The following is a 23,498-nucleotide window of genomic DNA, read 5'->3' on the forward strand; positions in this document are numbered from 1 at the left end:
CCTCCTGACTGAGCACAGCAGGCGTATAAGTAAACACTCCCAGTTCTGACTCCCCATAACCCTTTCCAAAGCAAAGAAAGGGGACAAAGACATAAAGAAAGGAAGGGAAAGGAGGGAGGGGAGGACAGAGGAAAGAAAGGAAAGATAGAGAATGAAAGGGGAAAGAGAGACAAAAGAAAAGGGGAAAAACCAAGACTAAAGGAAGACACAAAAGTAGAGATGGTACAAGTGGGCATGTTAACAGGGATAAGGCATACTCTCCTTGAATCAAGAAAGGATTTTATAATTTAACTGAATGAAAAGAAATCAAAGGGTAAGATTTTGCAAGCAGACATCATTGCCAACTGTGGTTACAAATTACTGTGTAAAATGGGGGGAAATGCCAAAGTGCATTTATACGCAAATGGAACTATTAGGCATTCAGCTATGACAGGTGACACTCAGCTGTTCCCCGGGGAAGGACCCAGCATCCACCGCTGTTTGCTGTGCTCACACGTCACTCCCCGGCTGGTTTCACGTCTGCACACTAATTGGGGCTGGTGTCTATAATGGGTTAGTGACAGAGCCGGTGGGAAAGCCGAAACACTATCATTCACATCGCCAGGGGAGAATAGCTCAGCAGGCTGTGCATCGTAATTTATGTCACCTAAGAAGTTATTTCCAATATGTAAAATATTTAAGGGGAGAATTGGTGGTGCGTTTAAGGCGAAAAAAACAAAAAGCACGGAGTAACTGATTCCAAAATATCAGAACCCATTAAAAGAGTGGGAAGGCAAATATTATGACATGCACATAAAATACAGTTTATAGCAAAGATGGAAAGCCGAAAAGGATCAAAATACTTGGAGCTATAAAAACCACTGCTAGCTTATGACACTCTGGAAAATCAGTATGCTTTAAATAAGACTTTGGTACCTGAGGTAAACTTTGCAAATATCCTACATCTTTAGATTACAAATAAAAATGTCTCCCAACAAGCAAGTCTGTGATAGTCATGCCCCTGGCCTCTCCTCTCGGCCCTGTGAGCCAGAGACAGACATCTGGGTGCAAAGTTACCCAGGATGCACCCTGAGGCTCTGGTCCTCACCTGAACTGTCTGACCAGGAGCAGCAGCTCAAATCTCATGCAAACCAACCAACCTCCCAGGCGCCCTGAGTGGTGGTGTCTCCAAGGCTAGGGACACGCTGATCTGAATGGCTCTATTGAAACCTGGGCTACCAGTGAGCCCATGTGTCAATCTCCAACCTCAGCCTCAGGGAGGTCAGTGAGGTCACTCATGGAATCAGCTCTTCCCCAGGCTTTGCTCTGATGGTGGAAGCTCTGATCTTGGGCTTCCCTCCCTCTGTGGTTACTGTAAGGCAATGGGTATTAACCCAATAATCACTTCTTCATTTTCTCTCAAAAAAAAATTTTTTTTAATTCAATTTTGATTAGCCCAGATAATTTCCTTGTAAAAATTGAATAATCATCCCAAATAAGATCCCCCTTTGGTCAAAGGTGGCGGAGCTGTCTCAGGCCTGGGGCTGGCCCCTCCCCCACCCTCAGTGCCTGAACTGGGACCTGGCACCCCAGAGTGCTTGTTCACAGAAACAATGCTTGTTCACAGAAACCACAGCAATACCAGGGCTCTCCTGTGAATGATAATGTGCCTGGATTTTCCCACATTTCAAAGGAAAACCCAAAGCCGCTTCGCCTTGGCCATTCCTGGTGTCCTTAGAGCTGTCCCAGTAGTGCAGAGCGGGGGTGGGAGAGGAGACAACAAGGATGCTAGTGGACAATTCCAGAAAAAGAGAAGAGCAGCAGAGGAGAAGGTGCTAAAACAACTCTGAGCCTGATGCCTTAGCTCAGTGGTCAGAAAACTCATTAGTCAACAGAGTGGCAATCCGCAGCTCGCGAGCCACAGTTTGCTGACCTCTGCCTTAGATCCCTCTCTCCTATCATCCTCAACCTGAGGCTCAGAGTTAAGTAACTTCCCTGAGAACTCATCCACCTGTTAAAAGACCACACTGTGTGTTGAACTTAGAACTTTCAGACTTCTAAATCCATGTCCCTTCTTTAGTTGAGGCTGCTTCAGGCAGGGGCAGGAACAGCTGTGGGAACGTCTCGCCTCCTACTCCTCCATCCAGGGTCCATGGTAGGGCCGAGGGCAAAGGCAACGCAGGGCCCCTTGTTCAAAACTATCAATAATTTCAAGACGACAACAGCAGTGTGTTAAACCACACGTGGGCCCCTTCTAAGTATGGGCCTTGTGTGCCCACACAGGCTGTGGGACCACAAAGGTCAGAGCCGAGCCTCCACCTGGGCATGCTGGCTGAGCTTATGTGAACCTAGGGCCTATCCATGGGGCACCCTCTGGCTACAAGGCAGAGGACAATCATCTATTGCCAGTTACATGGACACACTAAGACCTCCAAGTTCAGGTACTCGGGCAGGCACTACGCTGGGGCTGAGGAAGCAGGGGAGGAAGACATACAGATCCGCCTGATCTTCACCAGAACCCCTTGGGGAAATGGGGTTCTAAGCCCCAGAGGAGAATGAAAACGGGGTGTTAGCACTCCATGTTGGAGGCCTGATCTCTGGCTTCCCTCTGTGGCTACTGTAAGGCAAGAAGCAGACACTAATGGATATTAACCCACCAACCAATTCTTCATTTCCCTTTAAAAGGCATTTTAAAATTCAATTTTGGTTATCCCAAATAATTTCCTTGTAAATGCCAAATAAGCATCTCAAATAAGACTCCCTTTGACCACCCTGTTAATCTCAGGCCCTTCTTACAGATGCTATGCACAGACCTTCCCCCTGTAATAACAAAGATATATAGATTCTCAATAGATGAGGATCTCTTTTCTGTTTAACATCAATTATATCACATTGTAAAAAGAACTCTAACCCTGCCTTGGATTTGCGAAGTTAACAATACATGTTCTGGGCATCACCTGTAGGTCTGCCTTATTCCTCCTATAGCTATGCCCTTAGTAGTCGGCAAACCACGGCTCGTGAGCCACATGCGGCTCTTTGGCCCTTTGAGTGTGGCTCTTCCACAAAATACCACGTGCAGGCCCGCATGCACAGTGCAATTGAAACTTCGTGGCCCATGCGTAGAAGTTGGTTTTCGGCCTGGGCGAGTCTGTTTCGAAGAAGTGGCATCAGAACACTTAAGGGGCCAAAGAGCCGCATGTGGCTCGAGAGCCGAGGTTTGCCGACCACTGCCCTAGAGTCCATGGATCTTCCAGAGTCTCACCAGCCTTTCCCATACCAGTAAGCATTTATGCAGCCTGTGGATTTTTGCTAAGTCCAGCGATGCTGGCTTCTGGTGCACATGAGCCAGCATTCCTGTAAGTAGAGGTGAGGTGTGCAGCGGTATCCCCACGGGGCCTGTGCACTCCAGTTTACAAGCTCCTGCCAGGTGGCCGCACCATGGAATCTTGTCTCCCGAGGCCTCACCTGCATTGGATACCATCATCATCATCATCATCATCATCATCATCATCATCATGATTATTTTTCCAGCTGATTGCTAAGAGTGGTATTCCTCTGTGTGAATTACTATTCCCTGACTAGCAGTGGGATTGAGCCTTTTGTCTCTGTAATCCACTCCTGCCAGTGGGCTGCCATCTCTTTGGCCTGTTCTGCCGCTGCTGCTTTGCAGTAGATCGATCTGGAGGAGGTTTTATTGTGGCAGTTCTGTGACTGATATGGAGGAGTCCCGTCTCAGTCCTAGGGCCTGGCCCTGCGTCTGCTGTCTGTATTGCAAACACGTTCCTAAACATTTCAGGATCGATCACTGCCCTCTGAAGTCTTGGGGATCAGAAATGGGTACAAACCTAGGAAAGGTTACCAGTGCCCGCAGTTGGGGTCTGCGGGACACAAACCCCAGGACCTTCTGGGTGCTGAAAACACCCGGAAGGAGGACACAGGGGGACCAGCACAGCCCCGGGGTGTCTGACGGTGATTGTTACCGGGTTCAATTAACTGCTTTACAAAAGCAAGGCTCATTCTCCCCAGCCAGTGAACCCTGACATCCACACACCACGATTAGAAGCAAAGAATAAATCAAAAGCATGTCCTCACCGCCACGTGGAATACTGTGCAGAGGGCAGGGCTAATCATGGTTTTTAAAGCTGCAAGTGAATTACACAAAGACAATGGACAACCCCGAGCGGTGATTCCTCGGGCTCTCAGTGAGAAGGCCCACCCGCCTGCTGGTAGAAGCACAGGGAAGGGATATCTCTCTCCCCGATGCCTCTCAGACATCTTTTCTTTTACGATCCAGTGAGATTTACTCCCCCAAATATCTCACATCCGGAAATGGGAAGGGCCCAGGGCAATGCGAGGCTCAGTGGCTTGAATCTCTTCTTCTCATATGTATTCATTAAATCCTTATCTCCCAACCCTCCCAGGATAGGGAGCAGTTACCTCTCCCAGAAAAGCAAACACACAAACAGCCCTTCCCCCGCCCCTATGGAGTCCAGGTGAATGTCTCAAACCCAGGGCTGGCCTGTGTGTGCCACGTTAGAAAAATGTACATCAATAATGTGAATCTTGCCCTGGACAGTTGTTAGAGCATCAGCCATTGGACCAAAGGGTTACTTGGTTGGATTCCCAGTCAAGGCATGCACCTTGGTTGCAGGTTCCCCAGCCCCGGTAGGGACAAGTGTGGGAGGCAATCAATCAATGTGTTTCTCTCTTGTGGATGTTTCTCTCTCTCCCTCTCCTCCCTCCTTCCCATTCTCTCTAGAAATCAATTGAAAACATATCCTTGGGTGAGGATTAAAACAATAACGTGAATCCCATCAGCAGACACTCCCCAACGGACCCCAGGGCCCCCCTTGCTCAAGAGCAGCGTCACCTGCTCTGCCCTTTTCCTATCTTTAGTCCATTAAACTGAAAGGCAATAGAACAAAAGGCAGAGCAAGGGAGCAAAGAGAGCTCGGCCTGTCTGACTGGCTGTGCCAGGATCCTCCGGTTGTTACCGGCTCCCTGCCTGCTGCTGCCAGTCTCGGGAGAACATTCTAGAATCTTTTTCTTTGCAGGCTGACTCGAGAAAATAATGAACCAATTAATCAATAAATCAATCAGAGTCCTTGGTATAAAAGTGCTTCATATTACAGATGCTCCCACATGCCACCAGCAAGCTCACTGCATGGTCATCTCGCCAAAGGTGCCTCCTGCTTCCTCTGGGAGCAGAGCACCGGCCTCCTGGCAGAATAGCATATGGAGTGAAAAGGGCGACCTCAGGAGACACAGGGACAGCATCACAGTGCAGGAGACATCGTGCAGGAGATAAGCCCCATGTGCACGAAGGTAAGAACACCAACCTGGCCCATCTGATAGTCTCTCTGCTTTTCTAATCCATTACAACTTCCAATCACCTGTCCATACCAGGTCAAAGGAAGACCTGGGAACTGAACATTTACAAAGTCTGCCTTCTGGAAAGTGTAACATTTAAGTGCTTTTCATGGAATGAAAACCAGTTAATTTCTCATCATAGGTCTGCCACATCCTCCCATGTGACTTGGGATATTTTATTTAACTTATATGAATATCATCACTCCCGAAGTAAGGACAATCATATGGTACATACTCCCCCGCCCCACCACCACCACCACCACCAAATGGATGCCAGGATTAAATGAGATAGTCATAGCCCTCAAAATCCTACCTTACCTGACAGACTCAAGTTTAAGGCACACCTTGTAATGCTGAGTCAAGATCCTGTAACTCCTCTCAAACCATGACCTGAGACAGGGTGTGGACCTGGCTGGGATGTGACTGAGAGTCAAGGTCAAACCCTGCCCTTGGGGCTGGGGCATGGGAAACCTGTAAAGTACAACTGAGAGGGCCTCAAACAAAGGAGGACTTTGCTGATTTTAATGGCTAATGATGCCTTGAAAAGTTGAATGAATAGAACCCAGACTCCAGACATCCATCTTGCTAAGACATTTCTAAGAGTGTGGTGGTGTGTCTGGACAATTACACAAGAGGGTGTGCCTCTCGAACCACCTGCCCTACAGTTCAGTGCCCCTGTAAGTCAGAAGGTCCCAGAAAAAAATTGGCACACAAAGCCAAAAAAAGTGAAGAATATAATAAATGGCTGGCATTTAATAATGACGACAGAATGCTTATGGCAGTTACAAGAGATTTCCTTGAAAGCCATCTATGAAGAGGAACATAAACCATGTCCTAGCAGCAGCCTCTTGTCCAGGGTCCTCCTCTGACACAGAAAGTTTAAAACAACAACGAATCCAACAGGCTTACAATTCCAAAGGGAAGTTGCTCAGGTCTTCTGTCCTCTCTGCCATCTTAGATAGGAGCCTCTCCCAAGATCATTCCCCTCCCCCCGCCCACCCAGGAGAAGGCAGGTGTGGCCAAAGATGGTTAGAGTTCAGCCCCTGTGGACAAAGAAACACTCACTCCTGTGCCCCCTCAGATTCCCAGCCTGGACACCCTCCTGCTGCTGCGAAGTTACCATAATTCTGCTAGCAGCATTGTATTATCTTTCTCTTTGGCCAAGGCTGCTTTTAACCCCCTCCTAATGGGTGTCTAAATCTTCAGATGATCCTTCATTTTTTTCCCTTCAGTCATTCGGTCCTTCCTGGAATATATATTGAGTGCCAGCTGTGTGCCTAAGCACCAGTCACAACACTGAAAAGCAGATGTGGTCCCTGCCTCACGGAGCTCACAGTCCCCAAAGGAGGCAGAGGCTAAGGATGCAATTATAAATGGAATCAACCACTCTGTGTTTGCAAGAGTGCTGGCCAAAATAATGATAAGGCCCAACTGGGGTCATCTTCTCCAACAGTGTGAAATCCTTCATGAAGCTAAAGCAGCCCAGGAGGCCTGACACCCTTACAGGAACAGCATCGTCATCTTAATAATACGAAGAGGAACCGGAGACTCCAATGAGCGAAGAAATTTGTAAGAAAAAAAAGAGCAGTATTTAAATCTGTGTTTTTCTGTCTTCAGAAGATGTTCTTTCAACAGCTAATATCTACCTCATCCAGAATGTTAATCAGCAAGATAATCAGACATAAGAAATCCTCTTTTTATCCTTGTAATCAAAGGGCCATTGTGACCAGACAAAAGCTGTCTGTGGACCTCTCTTCTCTTGACCTGGGTTTCGGAAAATATTACTATGAAGCTGTAATTTCTCCTTCTCAAGTCTTGCTCCTTTTTAATCAGATCAACTTCTATGTGTCAGCCAGTCTCATGTAAAACAAGGTGACAAAAGGCTTTAAAACCCAGGGGAAAAAATGTTAAGGCTGTATGTCCTGTCACCTGAAATCTTTTAGGAAACAAGATAAATTAAGAATACACTTATAGCCATGACATAATCACTTCCAAATAAGTCAGAGCAAAGGTTTAATTTGGTTCTGAATTTCTTTTAACTATACAGCAAACGAAGGTCAGGAGTAAAACAAGTCATTTCAGTTCCAGTTACGTTCTTAACATCACACACACACACACACACGCGCGCGCACACACACGTCCTTTATTATTCATAAGATTCCCTTTCAATCTAAACTGATAAAATTATTTACCGGGAGGAAAGTCTATGGATGATCCAATCAATCAATCTTGCCTTAAAGTTACACCTTTTCAGTATTAAAGTGGGAAGTTTATATCTATCTTGAGGGGGAAAAGAATATAAAAAGAATTTCACTCTCAGAGATGCTTCCCTTAGGACAATGCTATGTCTGTAGAAGTTGCTGAATTTCCTAAAAAAATAAAATAAAAAATAAAAAAAATGAGTGCAACCCCTCTGGGAAAAGAACTGCTCTCTCTCCAGGAAAATAAATCACCAGATCAGAGTCTTTGTTCTGGGTCAGGGCGGAACGCCACTCAGTCCCCACCTCACTCACCTGAGGGAACAGGAAGTCTAAAAAGCACATGAGTTGCCCAAGGTCAGACAGAGGGCTAGCAAAACTTCCAGGCACCCGGCTACTAATGTGAGACTCCAAGGAGGAAAACCATTTTTTTATTTCCTTCTGTTAAGGACTACCAACAAGAGAAAGGACTTTTTTTTTTTTTTTTTTTTTTTGCAAGGTTGTTTGTTTATTTGATGTTGTTTTCTTTCTCTATGAACAAGTGAAATGTAAATTCTATGATTTTCCATGAGAGGCTGACAGCATAGCATGTGAAGATATCCTAAGGAGATGATTATGAAAGAAGTTCACTTTCTGCTAGATACAAAATTCAGGTAGGACCCCAATGCACACCCGTTTTTGCTGTCAAATCCTCATTTTCAGAGCCTGGTTATATCTCCCTCCAAACTCCCACTGTATGGAAGAGGCTTCTCCTGCCACAGGCACATCGAATCCCCGGCTCTGGCATTGACGGCTGGGAAGTGAGTGGGAACCTGCTCAAGAGGGGAATCCAAGTTGCAAGAGCTGTTTTTCATCCAATTTTTCTCCTTTCTAATTTTAAAGATGTTTCCGCTATAAACATGCCTCTTTCAATAAAAATAACTAAACAGCTATTTATTTAATATCGTATTAAGTAAACATCATTATGTTCATAATTAGTATATTCATATATTTGTAACTACATATTAAAGAGCAGAAACATATCATTAGGATGGGAAAAATTAGCAATTTTTTTAAATTTACTGCAAAGAACAGCAAATGCCAACTGTTCCTTCCACTAAAAGGCCACCATTAGTCTATGAAAATGTCTTTGATTATTACTGCAAAAACTGCATCACTTCTGGGAAAGCCTAAGTATTCATTTTAAGGAAGAATCAGCTTCCTGTGTTACTGACAATGCACAACTCTGGTGATTGGCTGTGGGTCTTAGTATTGTATCACCATCACACATTTCGATGGATTTTAACCAATATCTGTGGACATCTGACTAGTTGCCATGTGCCTACTCTTGTGGAGCTTATGTTTTGCAGGAGAAGACATAAAAATAAATAAATAAATCTTGGTGGGGTAGTGAGACAGGAGCACAGGCCGGAAGGAAAGTGTTGGAGGTGACTATTCATCCACATGTAATGCTGGGCAGGTTAGATAGCACTCCGTAAGGTACATGGGGAGTTCAGATCTTATTCTTAAACCTAGTTGTGTTTCTGTATTTAGAGGATGGATCCAGTTGCCAAATAAGGGAGTGTTTCCCTTATGTACACGTTTCTAATAATATCAGTAAACTGATGTGTAATCATTTCCACTGAATCATTGCCTTTTATTGAGCTTTCTTTAATTTCATAGATATCTGGCTTAGAATTTACGACTCTGGAAAATTCCATTTTGAAGTATTTGATAGACCTTTTAAATAAGCCTATGATAACTTAAATTTATATCCCTATACGATTGTGTCCAGTGCAAATTAAGATTAATGTTGTAAACTGCAGTTCCATGAGCCAACGTAACTTATTGGTCTTTGGAGCCAGATAAACCCAGTTGTAAATTCTGACTCATTCCACCCACTGCTGCATGACCCTGGGCCCAGCATGTGGCCCCTCATTCTTCAGTTTCTCAGTATGTAAAACGGAGATAATAGCAGCACACATCTCACTGGATTGTGAGAAGAAGAAAATGAAATAGTGCCTGTGGAGCACTGAAGCCACTGCCTGCATATAATACATGTTTTATAATGCCACCTATGACTCTTAGCATTGTTACCAAATCTATTAGTGCTCATCAGCCAATAATGAGAAATGTCCTAAAATCCTTACTCGTGAAAGGAGTTTTAAATGGGAGAATGAGGATTATCATATCCCAGGTGTGTGCTTGGAACTATGCATATATTATGAAAGCCTGTATCACAAACAAACCTGAAAGTAGAAAAAGTAAGAATTCACTCATCTGTGTACCTATCAGGTACTTTAATAATAAGCTTAAATCGAGGTTAGGGAATTTCAAGTTGAGTTGTGTCCTTTCTGGGTTGCCATCAGAGTCAAGTTTAAAGGATTCAATAGCAGTTGGCAAATCCCTAGATCACAAGACCCTCAAGTGAAAAATCAGCAACGGAAAGGCATTTCCATTGCTTTCAGATGCTGCTACTGAAAGATCCTGATGCAATTTCTGGGGCTGCCTGTGACCTCTGTGGTCAGCCAACTTAATGAAAGACACCACAGTTTCTGGAAATGTACCGTGGGACTCTGAGTATTATGATTAATGAAACCACTGACTGTTTACTTAATTAATGTAGATATGCAAACATTGTCTGGTGTCCTAAAATGCCCCATTCCAACCTGGCTGAGGTCTGAAACGCCAGAATCACACTGTGCTTAGGAAAACAATAAAACTGAACATAAAAATTATTTCTTAATTGGAAAATTTAATAAATTTTGAATTTGTGGTTTTTATAGTGTTTTAAATTATTATTTAAAACAAATGTGTCTTAAACAAATATTTATTTAAAACAAATATCCCCATCTTTGAGAAAGCCCAGTTAAGAAATCCAAGAATCTCATAAGAACCAATGACTTTTGGGTAGGAAAGAAAGTGCTTTCTAAAGCAATCATTCAGAATTCTATAACAAGCATTGCCTTCAAGTTCAGTATGCATGTTCACGATAAAGAAAAGAAGGCTGTAACAAGAAATTTGAGGACAATGAGGAAAACACTAGGCTGTTCATTATTGATGACATTAGAGATAAGTGACCCAGAGTTTCTAAACTTACACCTGTTTTAAAAAAAAAAAAAGGTCTTTCTAAAGAACCTCTAAAAAGAGGGTTGCTAATGTGGGAATGTTGTACATGTGCATAAAAGGTAACTTTGGAAGAAGAAGTAATGCCATTATTTCTTCCTGAACTATAAAGTAAGATGAATATGCAAAGAAAGCCATATCAATTATCATTGCTGTAAAATTGCACTTTTGTCTTTATTTTGTTAAGTCTTTATTGTTGAAAGTATTATATATGTCCCCCTTTCCCCCGCCCCCATTGACCTCATCTAGCCCACCCCTGCCCCCACTCCCCAAGGCCTTCTCCACCCTATCATCTGTGTCTACAGATTATACATCTATGCATACATGTTCTTTGGTTGAGCACTTGCACTTTTGTCTTTACATTTGTTAATATTAATACCTTTATCTGGATGGTACTAATACAATTGATCTGTAGAAATTATAAACTTTTGAGAAACAATGTTTACATTTCAAGATTTTATTTTTAAAATCCATTTTTCTCTTTCTTTCAGCGGGAAGAAGGCCTTGTATGGTTCTTTTGGGACAAAGAAGACAATATTGTACTCACAGGTTATGTGATGCAGAAGATCAAATCACTGTGGGCTGCCCTGTTTTATGTGGTTTATCATCATTTTCTTTTCTTCTTTTTAATAATGGTTTCTTAATACCAATTTAATTAGATTCAATAAATTGGTATTTTTAGAATACCTACTACATGAATCAACCAATACTAAGTTACAATAAGGAAATTTATAAAAATCAATCAGAATAACCACAATGTCCATTATAGAACAAAAAATAAGTAGGTATGTGAAGAAGCAAAAAAAGTACATTTTAAAAAAGGCACTTCAAAATAAGAAAGCAGTAAACAATACAAACATGACCCAGGTACTAGAATTAGCAGAGAAGGAATAATAATAATAATAATAATAATAATAATAATAATAATAATAAACTACTGTAGGTATGTTCTAGGACATAAAATAAAACATAAATATAACTGGTGCATGTAAGGGGAATTTCAGCAGGAAATGGAGAGTATAAAAAGTTGAATTAAAAAATTCTAGGACTAAAAATATAATATATAAAATAAAATATTGACTGGATGTGTTTAACAGCAGATTGGAGATTACAGAAGAAAGGGTTAGTAAACTTAGAGACCAATTAATAGAAAGTGGACCTGTGGGATAATATTAAGCAATCTAACATAGATGTGACTTAAGATTCAGAAGAAAATATAAAGAGAAATAGGTAAGATTTTGAGAAAATAATTACTTAAAAATTTTCAAATATGTTGAGAATATTCAAGAATCCTGGCAAACTCCAAGCAGACTAAATACAAAGAAAATAACATCTAGGAACACCTTTAACTTATCAAACTTTATAGTATATGAAAATCAAAGATAAGGAGAAAAATCTTGAAAGCAGAAGAGAAAAATGATACATTGCATTCAGTAGTAGCTTAGCACCAAAAGGCGGACAGGCACAAAAGCAAAAGATCCGGATAGTAAATACATGAGGCTTTATAGGCCTTATGGTGCCAGTCACAACTACTCAATTTCCCCACTGCAGCTCAAAAGCAGCAGGAAAAGATATAAATAAAGGGGCATGGTATTATTCCAATAACACTTCATTTACAAAATCAGGCACTGGGCTGGATTTGACCCAAGGGCCATAGTTTATAAACTCCTCTTCCAGATCAAGACTGAATTCAAGTGCACTATCCATATAGTTATTTGAGGTGATTCCTTGCCCATAGACTACAACATCCACTATGTGTTGTATAAATATTGAATAAATCATTCTGTGCTGTATCCAAAAAAAATAAAATTAAACTGAAAAGGAAGATTAGTATTTCCTGAAGGATAAGGGTCACCTCTGAGTTTGTAGCTGTCCCTAAAAGAAGTCCTAACATGTACTGAGTTCTGAATAATGTTAAATTTTTACAAAAGGACGCTTACAGGAATAAAATTAACAGAATAGGAAGTAATAAGCATCATAAAAGGCAAAAATAAAATATCTTTAGATATTATCAAGATTATTATGTAGATAAAATCAATTTTTCACTTAAGGAAAATAAAGATAATATGGATTCCTTGTGTCTGGGAGATTTCTTCTAACTGCGGTAGAGGTGAACCTGGAATCTCCCTCCATCAAGGCAGCTCTGCAGGGATTTGCTCCGGTGCACCTTGGAATCCCAGGCTGGGAGAGGTCTCTTGTCGTGCACTGTGATAATACCCTGTGCTCCTCTTTCCTGTCATTTACCATCGTCAAAATCTAATGATTATTCCTGTTGCCATGTCTTTATCATCCCTCTCTCTCATTCGACGGTGAGCTCTGTGAGAACAAAGACAGCACCTGCCAAGCTCACGGTCATATGCACAGTGTAGTGCTGACTACAGGAGGCCACTGATAACTCTTCCTTGAATGAATTACAGGACATGAGATGGCTGAGGTTTTGGAAATCACCTCGATTCTACAAGCATGTCATTTTACAGCTGAGCAAAGAGACCACAGCAAACAGATCTTGGAGCATGTAATGACCCAGTTGGGACTGGCACTACCATAACCCACGTCTCCAGGTCACCAGGCCAAAGCTCTCTCTGTTGGATCAAGCTGCTGAGCAGTAGTCAGTGTGCATAGCACGTGAGCACCAAACAAGCGAATAGCACAAACCTCCAAGGCACAGCACTGGCCTTATGAGAAGTGATGATGTTCTAGCTAAATGAACAAGTACAATAGTGTGTGTGTCTATGGTTTGTAACAACTGAGAAATGACTTTGATTTTAAAGTGCTCACACGCAGCGTTTCCTCAGAAACTATTTACACATCGGTGCTGGGAATTAATGACGAGTGGCAAGTCCTAACTAAGAACACCTAATGTAAGATCGTAAAATGCAGAGCAATGTGACCGCCCCTGCCAAGCTGATAAAAAGAGAGGAGAAGAAAAAAGAAAAGAAAAAAGCCAGAGGCATGCCCCATAGTTGTATCAGGAGAAAAGACTGATTTTAATACAAAGAGCCTGAAAATGTCCTTCTCTCCTCATTGATTTCTCCGATAGGTGCAGCCCCATCTTTCTTCTTTACTGCACAGAGTCAACCAGCTGTCTCCATACAGTCACCACATAGGGAACAGAGTCAATAACTATGGATGGAGCCAGGTGGGCACTGGGAATGTCAGGGGGAACACTTTGCAAAGTATATGATGGTGTAACCACTGTGCTGTTCACCTGAAAGCAATACAAAATAATATTGAAAGCAAACTGCAAAAATAAAAATAATAACAATACATAAAAAAAAAAAACACCCTCTATTTCCAATTCCAGAGCCTTCTGTGTCCACTCCCACTTCGTTATTGGACTGTCACCAGGCTTTTTTTTTTTTTCCTATCACTTATAAACAACAACAACAACAAAATCCTATCTAATAAAGAGGGAATATGAAAATTGACCATCACACCATCACAAATATGACGATCCCTGTAGCCACAAGATGGCAGTGCCCAGTCCCCTCAGCCTTGCCAGAGTCCTCCAGTCCTTTCAGCCCCACAGGAGGGTGGGGGGATGGGAGGTGGCAGGCACACGGTGTTGCCGGACCCACCCTCTGCCTCCTAGCCACCCAGGGCCAGTCTGAGGCACAGGCAAGCCTCAGATGCCGGCTGCCCAGCTGCCCAGGGCCACCTGAGGCTCAGGTAACCAGGGCCAGCAGAGGCTTGTGTTGCTGGCAGTGGCAGCAGCAGAGGTGTGTTGGGGGCATTGCCTTCCCCTGATTGCTGGGTTGCTTCCCGCCCATGAGGGCTTCCTGACTGTGAAGAGGGGCAGATCGGGTTGAGGGGCCTCGCCTACAATGTATGAATTTTCATGCACTGGGTCTCTAATATACTATAGAAAACTCTGTAATGGAAAAGGCTTCTGCAGGATACACAATTCAAAACCACAATTTTCCCCACTGTGCACCAGGACTGTGCAATTGGCACTTATTTGAGGCAGTTTTCAAAGTAAATATGTTTTCCATTCAAAGATAATCAAGTTTTTAGTAAACTGTCAAAAAAAAAAACAAAAAAAAACAAACAAAAAAAAAAACTTAGGTCTTCTTCATGGCTGGCAGAAAACCCAAAAAGGAAAAGTAAGAGGGGGAAGAGAGACTGAGTTATACTGCATGTGTAGACCTAGTTTTCTGGAAATCCATCAGTAGCTAAGATAATCAGGGCTAGGATCCATCCCCACCACCTCACCCCAAGCCCAAGGAAGATTTTGCCATCAAAATAATGAGGGTGAAACACTAAAATAATTGTGCATGATAATTAAGACAGTTTCTAAAGCTCTGTTTTTATCACCGTCATTAACCTCACATGTGCTGTACATTAAAAACCTATGTTCATTCAAAACACAAACTATAAGAGGGAAGATGCCACTTTAACAAGGCCTGTGTTGACATCAACTATAACTGAAAGTCGCCCTAATGTAGGTATCAGGGAATAAAGAACAAAAGGCCCATCGAGAACCCATGGAGGGCATCTTAAAGGGGACACCAGAGGCTGGGATGACACCAGCATCCACACAAGCTTTGCAGCCAGTGACCACCGGGCAGCCCTGCTTCCTCCGGAGGACGCTGCACTGCGGTTGCTCACACGCACTGCCCTTCAAAGGCTGCGTTTTGCTTTTGCCAGATACATTTTTTGTTAGGAACTAACAACCTGGTGCCAGACTTAGGGGCCTTACAGAAGGGACTGCCAACTTCCAGGCCATACGCAAACCCCTGGGGAAAGTGTTAAACCTCTGGAGAGACAAATGAAAAACAAAATGCTGGCAACAGAGGAACCATAACTTTCCAGTGATAACTTTCGAAGATTCTGCCAAGAAAAACAAAACTTCCACTTTTAAAATACATGGAGGTACAGTGGCACGAAACCCCCAAGCTGACGGAAAAGAACGGGCAGATGCATCAACCCTTTGGTTTTTGGAGAGCAGAGGGGCTAAGACTGAATAACATGAAACCACACAGGTTAGGAAGTTCCACAAAAACATTCTTTAAAAAACCAGCTCGCAGTTCCCTTTGCTCTTACTGAGCTAATCGTGTGGGGACCTTCTCAGCATTATTTTACGGTGAGCAGATGGTAGCCTGAAATTTTTTTTGATATCAACAATCCACTGCCAGGGGTTGCCAAGAGGTCAGCAGAACCCAGATTAACAATTGATCAGCTCTAATGGACCGTCATAGCCATAAACTCAGAGCCCGTGCACAGAACTGCTACCCCAGGAACAGCAACGGGGCTGACACCCAAGCTGTTAACAGACTAGTGCTAACTAGCACCGCTCTGCAGCTTCAAAACCTTCCTGGAAGCCGACGGGCATTCCTCAGTGCACATCCATTCTCTGGAAGGCCTCTCTCTTTCAGCTTTCCACGAAAGCGCGCGGTTTACTCTGACCCGGAGATTTCATGGAGGACTGAGGTCTGGGCAGTGAAGGACACTCTGCAATATGGACTGGTTATTTCAGAATCCGCTCTTGTGCTCAGACCACAGCTGAGCCCCTGATATTTCTCATGTCCTCATACAAAACAGACGGCAGGGTCCCCCATCCTTGTTCCCAGGAAAACAAAAGCTGTAACACTCCGGAGACTCATTTTCTCGTGCTCTGTTTTTCCCCCCAGAGAGCTCCAAGGCTGCATTTGTGTTTACAGCACCGCCTCTGACAAGGAACCGCTTGTGCTACAGCAGGGTTTTATTTTGAAGCCTCAATAATGGGAAGGAAGTCAGAACACTCTGGGAAGATAACAATAGCTCCAGACAGACAAAAAAGAGGGAGCGGATCAAGGTTAGTTGCGCTAAACCACAGAACATGTTTCCGCAGCTGAAGAATAGAAATCCCCTAAAGTCCATTAAAGCGTTCCCTCCCTTGCCCATCTGCCTGGACTAGACAACTGGTCTCAGCATAAAACTGACTGTGAGACACAAACACCAGATTTTACGAAATAGCCCTGACTTCCAAGAATCCTCTCTTGCCCTCCTGCAAACTCACTCCTTCCAATTGGACCGATGGATCCAAATATTTGGTCCAGAGAAACCCAAGAACAAGGACATTCTCTTACATAAACACAATACAAGGCTCAAAATCAGGAAAGTCAACATTAATGCAATATTATTGTTGCATGCATAGCCAATATTCGAATCTTTACTTCTGGTTCAGAATCCAGTTTAGGATTTTTAGTTGTCATGTGTCTTTAATGTCCTTTAGTCAAGAACAGGTCCTCAATGTTTTTGGTTGGTTTTTGTTTTGTTTTGTTTTGTTTTGTGGTTTGTTTTGTGGTGTTTTTTGTTTGTTTGTTTGTTTTTTGTCTTTCTTGACCTTGACTTTTTTGAACTGTCCAGCCAGTTACTCTGTGAAATATGCCTTAGTCCAGATCCTGCTGGCATTTTATCATGATTAGATGAAGGCTACATCTTTGGGACACGCTGTGAAAGAATTCTACATGAGCAGCATTGCATCTGCCCTGGTCATCACATCTGGAGACTCTAATGTCATCTGATCTCATCACTGACGACGTTAACTTTGGTTACCTATTCAAAAGAGTGTCTGCCAGCTTTTCCCTAATAAAGTTAATATTTTCTCCTTTGTGATTAATGAGTAATTTGTGGGTGGATGCTTTAAGACTGTCAATGTCCTATTCTTCATCAAAGTTTTATCTGCTAATTTTAGTATCAACTGAAGATTCTTATCTCAATCAATCAATACCATAATTTTCTAACTCCACCATTTCTTCTATAGTTATTAACTGCCATGAGATTGTAAGAGCTTCCCTCCTCATTTATTTATGCATTTATCTTTTTATCTACCTGTTTATTTATTATCAGAGTAGACTCATGGATTCTTAATTTATTCAGTGTTATAGTCTAAGTTGATAAGAGATGAGTTTCTGTCATTTAGTACCAGAATATTCCAGAAAAGGTTTCAGGAACTCCTGAGGAGAGAAAGACAATTTTTCCTTGGCAACACATTCAAGAGATCCTTACAATCGTCACTCTTACAAAGGTGCTTCCTGATGCTTTCATTGAACCCGCCGTGGCCACTCTAGAAAGTCCAGACCCTCTGAAGAGCAGGCACACGGAAGTCAGTGTGGCCAGTAAATGGCCCTGGACCTTCCTGGAGCCTCCACATGGTTGTAGCTATAGGAAGCACAATGCTTCTTGCTAGATTCAGCTGATTTCTCTGTTCTTTCTCTTGCAGCTCTGCTCAGAAACCTGGGCTGGCTTCCCCATCCTTCTCCAATGTTACCAACAGTGACTAGAACAGCTCGACCTCCCCCTGCAACTCATTGTGCTTGGCTATATTCCAGGCTCTATTTGCTTCATATGTTGGGGATTACGCCTAAAAATGAACCCCAGATAGTAGATTTGACATTTTCTGCTTCCCCTCCAGACCTATTCTTCACCCTCTTCACCCAGAAGGCTAAATCAAGTCAACTATACTGGCACGTGGATTCAGCCAATGGTGGGTACCAGCAAGAGATAAGAAGTCTAGAGATTATTGTTAGGGTGTCTTTCCCAAAAACTGCCAGATCATCATGGCTGCACCCCTCTATCAAGTACCCTTTCCATATAGCTACTCTCCCTGGCTATTAGAAACCTCTCAGTCCCCTGGCTCCTTCAGACCAGGAGTGTGGCTTGACCTGGGGTACAACACTATACATGTTGGTTTCATTTACCACACATTTGTAAATATTCCCTTTATTAAACTTCCATCAATTACCACAGTGGAGTGTTCATGCTTTTACCCACAAGGCAAAAAGAAAACCAAGGTAGACAGTAATGATGACAAGAGGTAGACCCATGGGACAGAGATACAGCCAAAGTCTATCTTAGGTATCACTATCTTTTCTTTCTCCTGTCTTTAACTTTTTCATATATCACTATTTCCCAATTGTCACCACTAAAAGAGTTATGTTCTATCAAAATACAGACTTAGTATTCAGGTTTACTCCCTCTGTTTTTTTCTAGAAGTAAGGAGAGGCCACACAACTCAGGAGCGACAATACAGATAAAATCTCCCCCAGGAGAGACCCAAAGGAACCTCCACGCATTATTCACTTCACTGTCCCCTACTACTATGTTTTCTCTCTACAAGACAACATCAAAAGCCTTCTCAACCAGACACAGGGTGCCATGATTAGATATGTGATTACTACATGAAATTTATTAAATGGATGTTCAAATCCCATATCTGTGAAGGACTGAATTTTTAGATATAATTAAAAGTCAACTTAACATTAGATCCATCACAACATTCCTTTCAATCGCGTAAGCCAAGGAAGTGTCTATATTCTTCTATCTATCTTATCAATTTACCATTAAGAGCTCTGGTGATTAGTGTTAGTTGGCTGATTAACTCTCCCGGAATTGGGGAGGAATCCATCAAAATCTGGTTATATGCATGAGCTTGTGTTATCCCACTGCAATTATCATGGTGGACAATGGTTGAGTTCCCTGTCTTGCCTTATCAAAAAATAGACACATTTATTCCAACTCAGTGTCATCCACTCAAAGCCTTTCTTTCCCAGCCACTGACCCCTGGAATTCCTGGTACATTGAGTGTTCCTCCTTTGGCAGAAAACAATGAATTTGAACTATAATCACGTACCTGCAAGTCTGCATCGAATTCATGTTTCAGGTGTGCTTCTTCCGCAGCCTCCACCAGGCGCTGGAAAGACAGAAAGCAACAGGAAAGATTACAAGTGTGGCCTGGACCCCATCCCACAATGTGAAAAGACCGAGCTTTCTCCGCTGCCCCCAAGTGACAGAGAATATCATGTTCATTGTGACTGGTACCTTTACGCCCATGACACTGAAAATGGTAACATCAGTGTCAAAATTAGCTTTTGTCTTCATTATTCAACCATAATTCTTCCAACAGATATTTCTTGTTATGGGTGTATAAAGACACACACGTTCCACATTCGTTTTTGTATAAAAGACATTGGCCCTGGAGGCCAGATATGGACTCCAAAACCTACCTAGAAAGCACATTCCTTAGGCAGAGAGGGCCCTTATTCAAGATTTATTGAACTGAATTGACTTCAATTCTAAATGGACTAACTTCCCCAATGCTTTGGAAAACACTACTTATTTTAATTGCCTGCCTCATTCAAGGTCAATCTTTTTCTGCACCCAGTTCCAGTATGTAATTATCGGGTGACAGTTATTTGAATTTTATGGGACATCAATGCCATTTTGACAATCTTCATCCCAATAATAAAATCACTGAAATTAAACATACAATTATTCTTCTTGGCCAACTAAATTCAACCACTTCATATTCTTATGAAAACAACTTAATGAAATTCCATTTAACAATTATTCAACAACCAAAATCATTTCACTTTAATTTGAATTTGCCAGTAAGTTATTTCCCACCAAGAAAATGCAAACAAGAAGATATTGCAGAAAACTTATTTGATGAAATAATATTTCACTGAAATTTCATTGAACTAAGAGCAAAATCTTTCTATCCAAATAAAAATTCAACCATTTCTGTTTTTCCCATGGTTAATCTTGTAGCCCATGCTACCTTTAACTTGCTTCCACTTGACATTATACAGACCTGAATTTAAAAGAACATGTTTAAAAAAAAAAAAAAAGATAACATTGGTATTAATCTCTAAACGATCACAAATCCACAGATAAATGTTCCATAAATGATCATTAAATTGGACATAGAAATGAAGAGGCCGTGCCAAAACTGGTTTGGCTCAGTGGATAGAATATAGGCCTGCAGACTGAAAGGTCCCAGGTTCGATTCCTGTCAAGGGCATGTACCTTGGTTGTGGGCACATCCCCAGTAGGGGGCAGGCAAGAGGCAGCTGATCGATGATTCTCTTTCATCGATGTTTCTAACTCTCTATCCCTCTCTCTTCTTCTCTGTAAAAAAAATCAATAAAATATATTTTAAAAAAAAAATTTTTAAAAGAAAGAAATGAAGAGGTTGAATATGGCTGGGTAACTTTGGGCTCCTTATAGAGCACTAAAGTCTTCTCTCTTCATAGGGGCATACAAGGAAAGAGATAGGCCAGCCAGAGACCATGCTGTCGCAGACAGGAATCTGGAGAGCTGGATAATCTGGCACCTCACACTCCCTGCAGGTGGTCAGAAAGTGGCTTCTCCATCTCTGGTCCTTCAAAGAATAGCCCCCAGGAAGAGGACAGGGCTGGCGACCGAAAAATGTGTTCTAACTCCAGCTGCGATGCAACACCCTACAATTGTGAGATTTGGGGCAAGACCCTTCCTCTCTCTGGGTCGTTTCTTCACCTTATGCTCATGAAAAGGTGACCCCGGAGCAGTGGTTCTCAAAGTGTAGTCCCCCATTGGCAGCATCAGTTTCACCTGAGAGCTTGTTAGAAATACACCTTCTCGGGCCCCCTCCAGTCCTGCAGAATTGAGAGCTCGGGGGTGGGCCTGGCGGTCTGTGTTAATAAGCTCTCCTGGTGGCTGATCCACTGGCTAAAAACACCACTGAGCCCAGATCATACCTCACCCCGATGTCTTCCTGAATGAGCTCCACCAGTCCTCTGAGATGCATCAACTCTCATGTATCTTTTCAAAACGTGGGTTTACATGTATGTTCACCATAAAACATAAAGTACTTTATAGAAGAGAGGCATACAATGGAGAGGATGAGACACAGAGGGAAAGAAAATTAAGAGACACAGTCTCCGTAGATTGGATGTGTTTGCCCAAAGCTCACATTGGGTCAGCTTTCAATGGGTGGCGGTTTTCTAGGAATTGTCCCAGTCGATGAAGCTTGTCAATCTCCTGGGATCACAAGACACAATTTGCAAATGGATCGATGTGGACCCCGACAGAGTGACTGACAGTGATATATCAAATCAATGTTTGCTTGAGAGCTTATTCTTTTAATATTTGTAATAGATTTAAAAATTGTATGCATGTATCATAAAAATCAGTCACATATTGAATGTGTGTAAACATTATGCATGTCTGAACATTTACATGATCTAAAAGTCATGCTTTTTTATTATGTATTTACTTAAACACATAGAGGTTGTTTTTATCATAGTGCTTAAGCATTCTGAGAATCCAGAAATGTCCACAAAATGTACAAATGATCAAAAGATAGGAACAAATTAATTTCACAATGACCCGGACAGATAATATTGAAAAAATAAAAGTGAAGAATTGGAAATGTAGAAAAACACAAAAGCAATATAGGACCAACACATAAGAGAACAAGATGAAAATTATAGGCAAATAGAAATCATGACAGAGCATAGCATGAAATTCATTTCTTATATTTGAGTGTTTGTATGTATATCATTCACACCATATAAAATGACAAAATATTAACATATCGTGAAGTGTATTTCAACCACAAATACTACAATGCATGGGGTACAAACAGGTAACACACTGGAAACAATTCAATGAAAGTGTACTAATCACTGAGATTAGCCAGAATACTGCTATCAGTGTGGAGCAGTGAGTACAAGAGAATCTGAACCCTTCTGGCCAGTTTAATGTTAGGTTCATTTTCAAGTTAGGTTGCTGCGTGCCTTCTTCATTATCACAATCATATTTCTGATCACACTCACTGCAAAGCTTAGGAAATAAGAGTCAGGAAAATACTCTGGAACAGAGCTATTTGAAAGAATATACCCTTCCCACAATCAACCATGGGGTTATCCCAACTGCACCCTGATGTCAGTGGGAGACAGGCTTATTTTTTACGAGAGAATTCCGGAGGAAACCCCAAGAATAGGATCAGCTTTTGTGCACAACAGTAATGACAAGCAGGATATCAAGAATTGTGTACCTTTTGAAAGGAATAAAGGATTGTTTATCTTTCCTCTAAAACACTCATATAAAGGAGTTAAAAAATTGTATCTAAGAAGAAAATCATGTGTCATAAACTTGCCGAAAACAGGCTTCTGTGGATAGAGGTTCCCCTGTTAATAAAATAAAAATAAATTAAATTATCATTTTTAAAAATCAAGACACACTGGTCAGGTAGCTCAGTTGGTCATTTCATTGTCCCAATATGCCAAGGTTGAGGGTTCAATCCCTAGTCAGGGCACATACAAGAATCAACCAATGAATGCATAAATGAGCAGAACATTTCCTCTTTCTATAAAATCAATATGTTTTTTTAATTAAGACAACTCAACTTTAACTCTGATGCTTGCCAGTAAGTAAATAGCATAAAATGTCTCTTTCCTGCACAAATATCTCTATCTAATTCAAATTAAGTATGTTTTAAAAATAAGTTTAATTACCACCTGCAGGTACAAAAAATCAATTTAAATGTGCTAATATTTTAGTTATTATATAAAAAGCTGCCACTGAGCCTGAGGAAAACTGTTATTCTATTATATCTATTAGAAAGGCAATATGCTTTTAATAATAATAAGTTAATTTTCTCTTTCATGAATTCCCCTTTCGGTTGTGCAGATGGCTATAGAATTGTGACTGTGGTTTTTAATTAAAACTGAACACTGGAAATAAAAATGGCTTTAAAGACTAGTATTCAAAAGTGTGCTGCAAGGGAAAGAAGAACAAAAGTTTTGTCCACAGCCCCTTTAATGCCAAATTCTCCCCTCGCCCTTTAATGCTGACAGTTTTCCTTATTCAATACAAATGTAATACACTGGGATATACACCCTGGAATTAGAACAAAGCACCTAAATGCACAATGTTGTAATTCACGAGTTGATGTACTGTTCATTGACTTTTATATTTCTAAATCACTCCTTTTCAGTGAAATAAATGTAAACAAAAGCTACCTTTATAAATAACAAATGCTAGAAATCATGGACCCTGGACAGTGTTTATAGCCAGGGTGAAGTCACCACTGCCTAGGGG

The 23,498-nt window shown here is 41.7% G+C and overlaps 1 protein-coding gene across 4 annotated transcripts in view; it reads right to left on the reverse strand.

Moving 5' to 3' along the window:
- The window catches only part of CACNA2D3 (calcium voltage-gated channel auxiliary subunit alpha2delta 3), a 781,459-nt gene that overhangs the window by 539,045 nt on the left and 218,916 nt on the right, over nt 1–23,498 (reverse strand). For all 4 annotated transcript variants that reach the window (XR_014796705.1, XR_014796706.1, XR_014796707.1 and 1 more), the window contains exon 4: nt 19,267–19,326. Coding sequence is in view for 1 of the 4 variants with exons in the window: in XM_084903113.1 (XP_084759239.1) it covers nt 19,267–19,326 (60 nt within the window). In the remaining 3 variants the exon portion in view is untranslated. The remainder of the gene's footprint in view (nt 1–19,266; nt 19,327–23,498) is intronic.

This window comes from Pipistrellus hanaki, assembly GCF_964339955.1.
Source record: "Pipistrellus hanaki genome assembly, chromosome: 13".
Taxonomy (NCBI): Eukaryota; Metazoa; Chordata; class Mammalia; order Chiroptera; family Vespertilionidae; genus Pipistrellus; species Pipistrellus hanaki.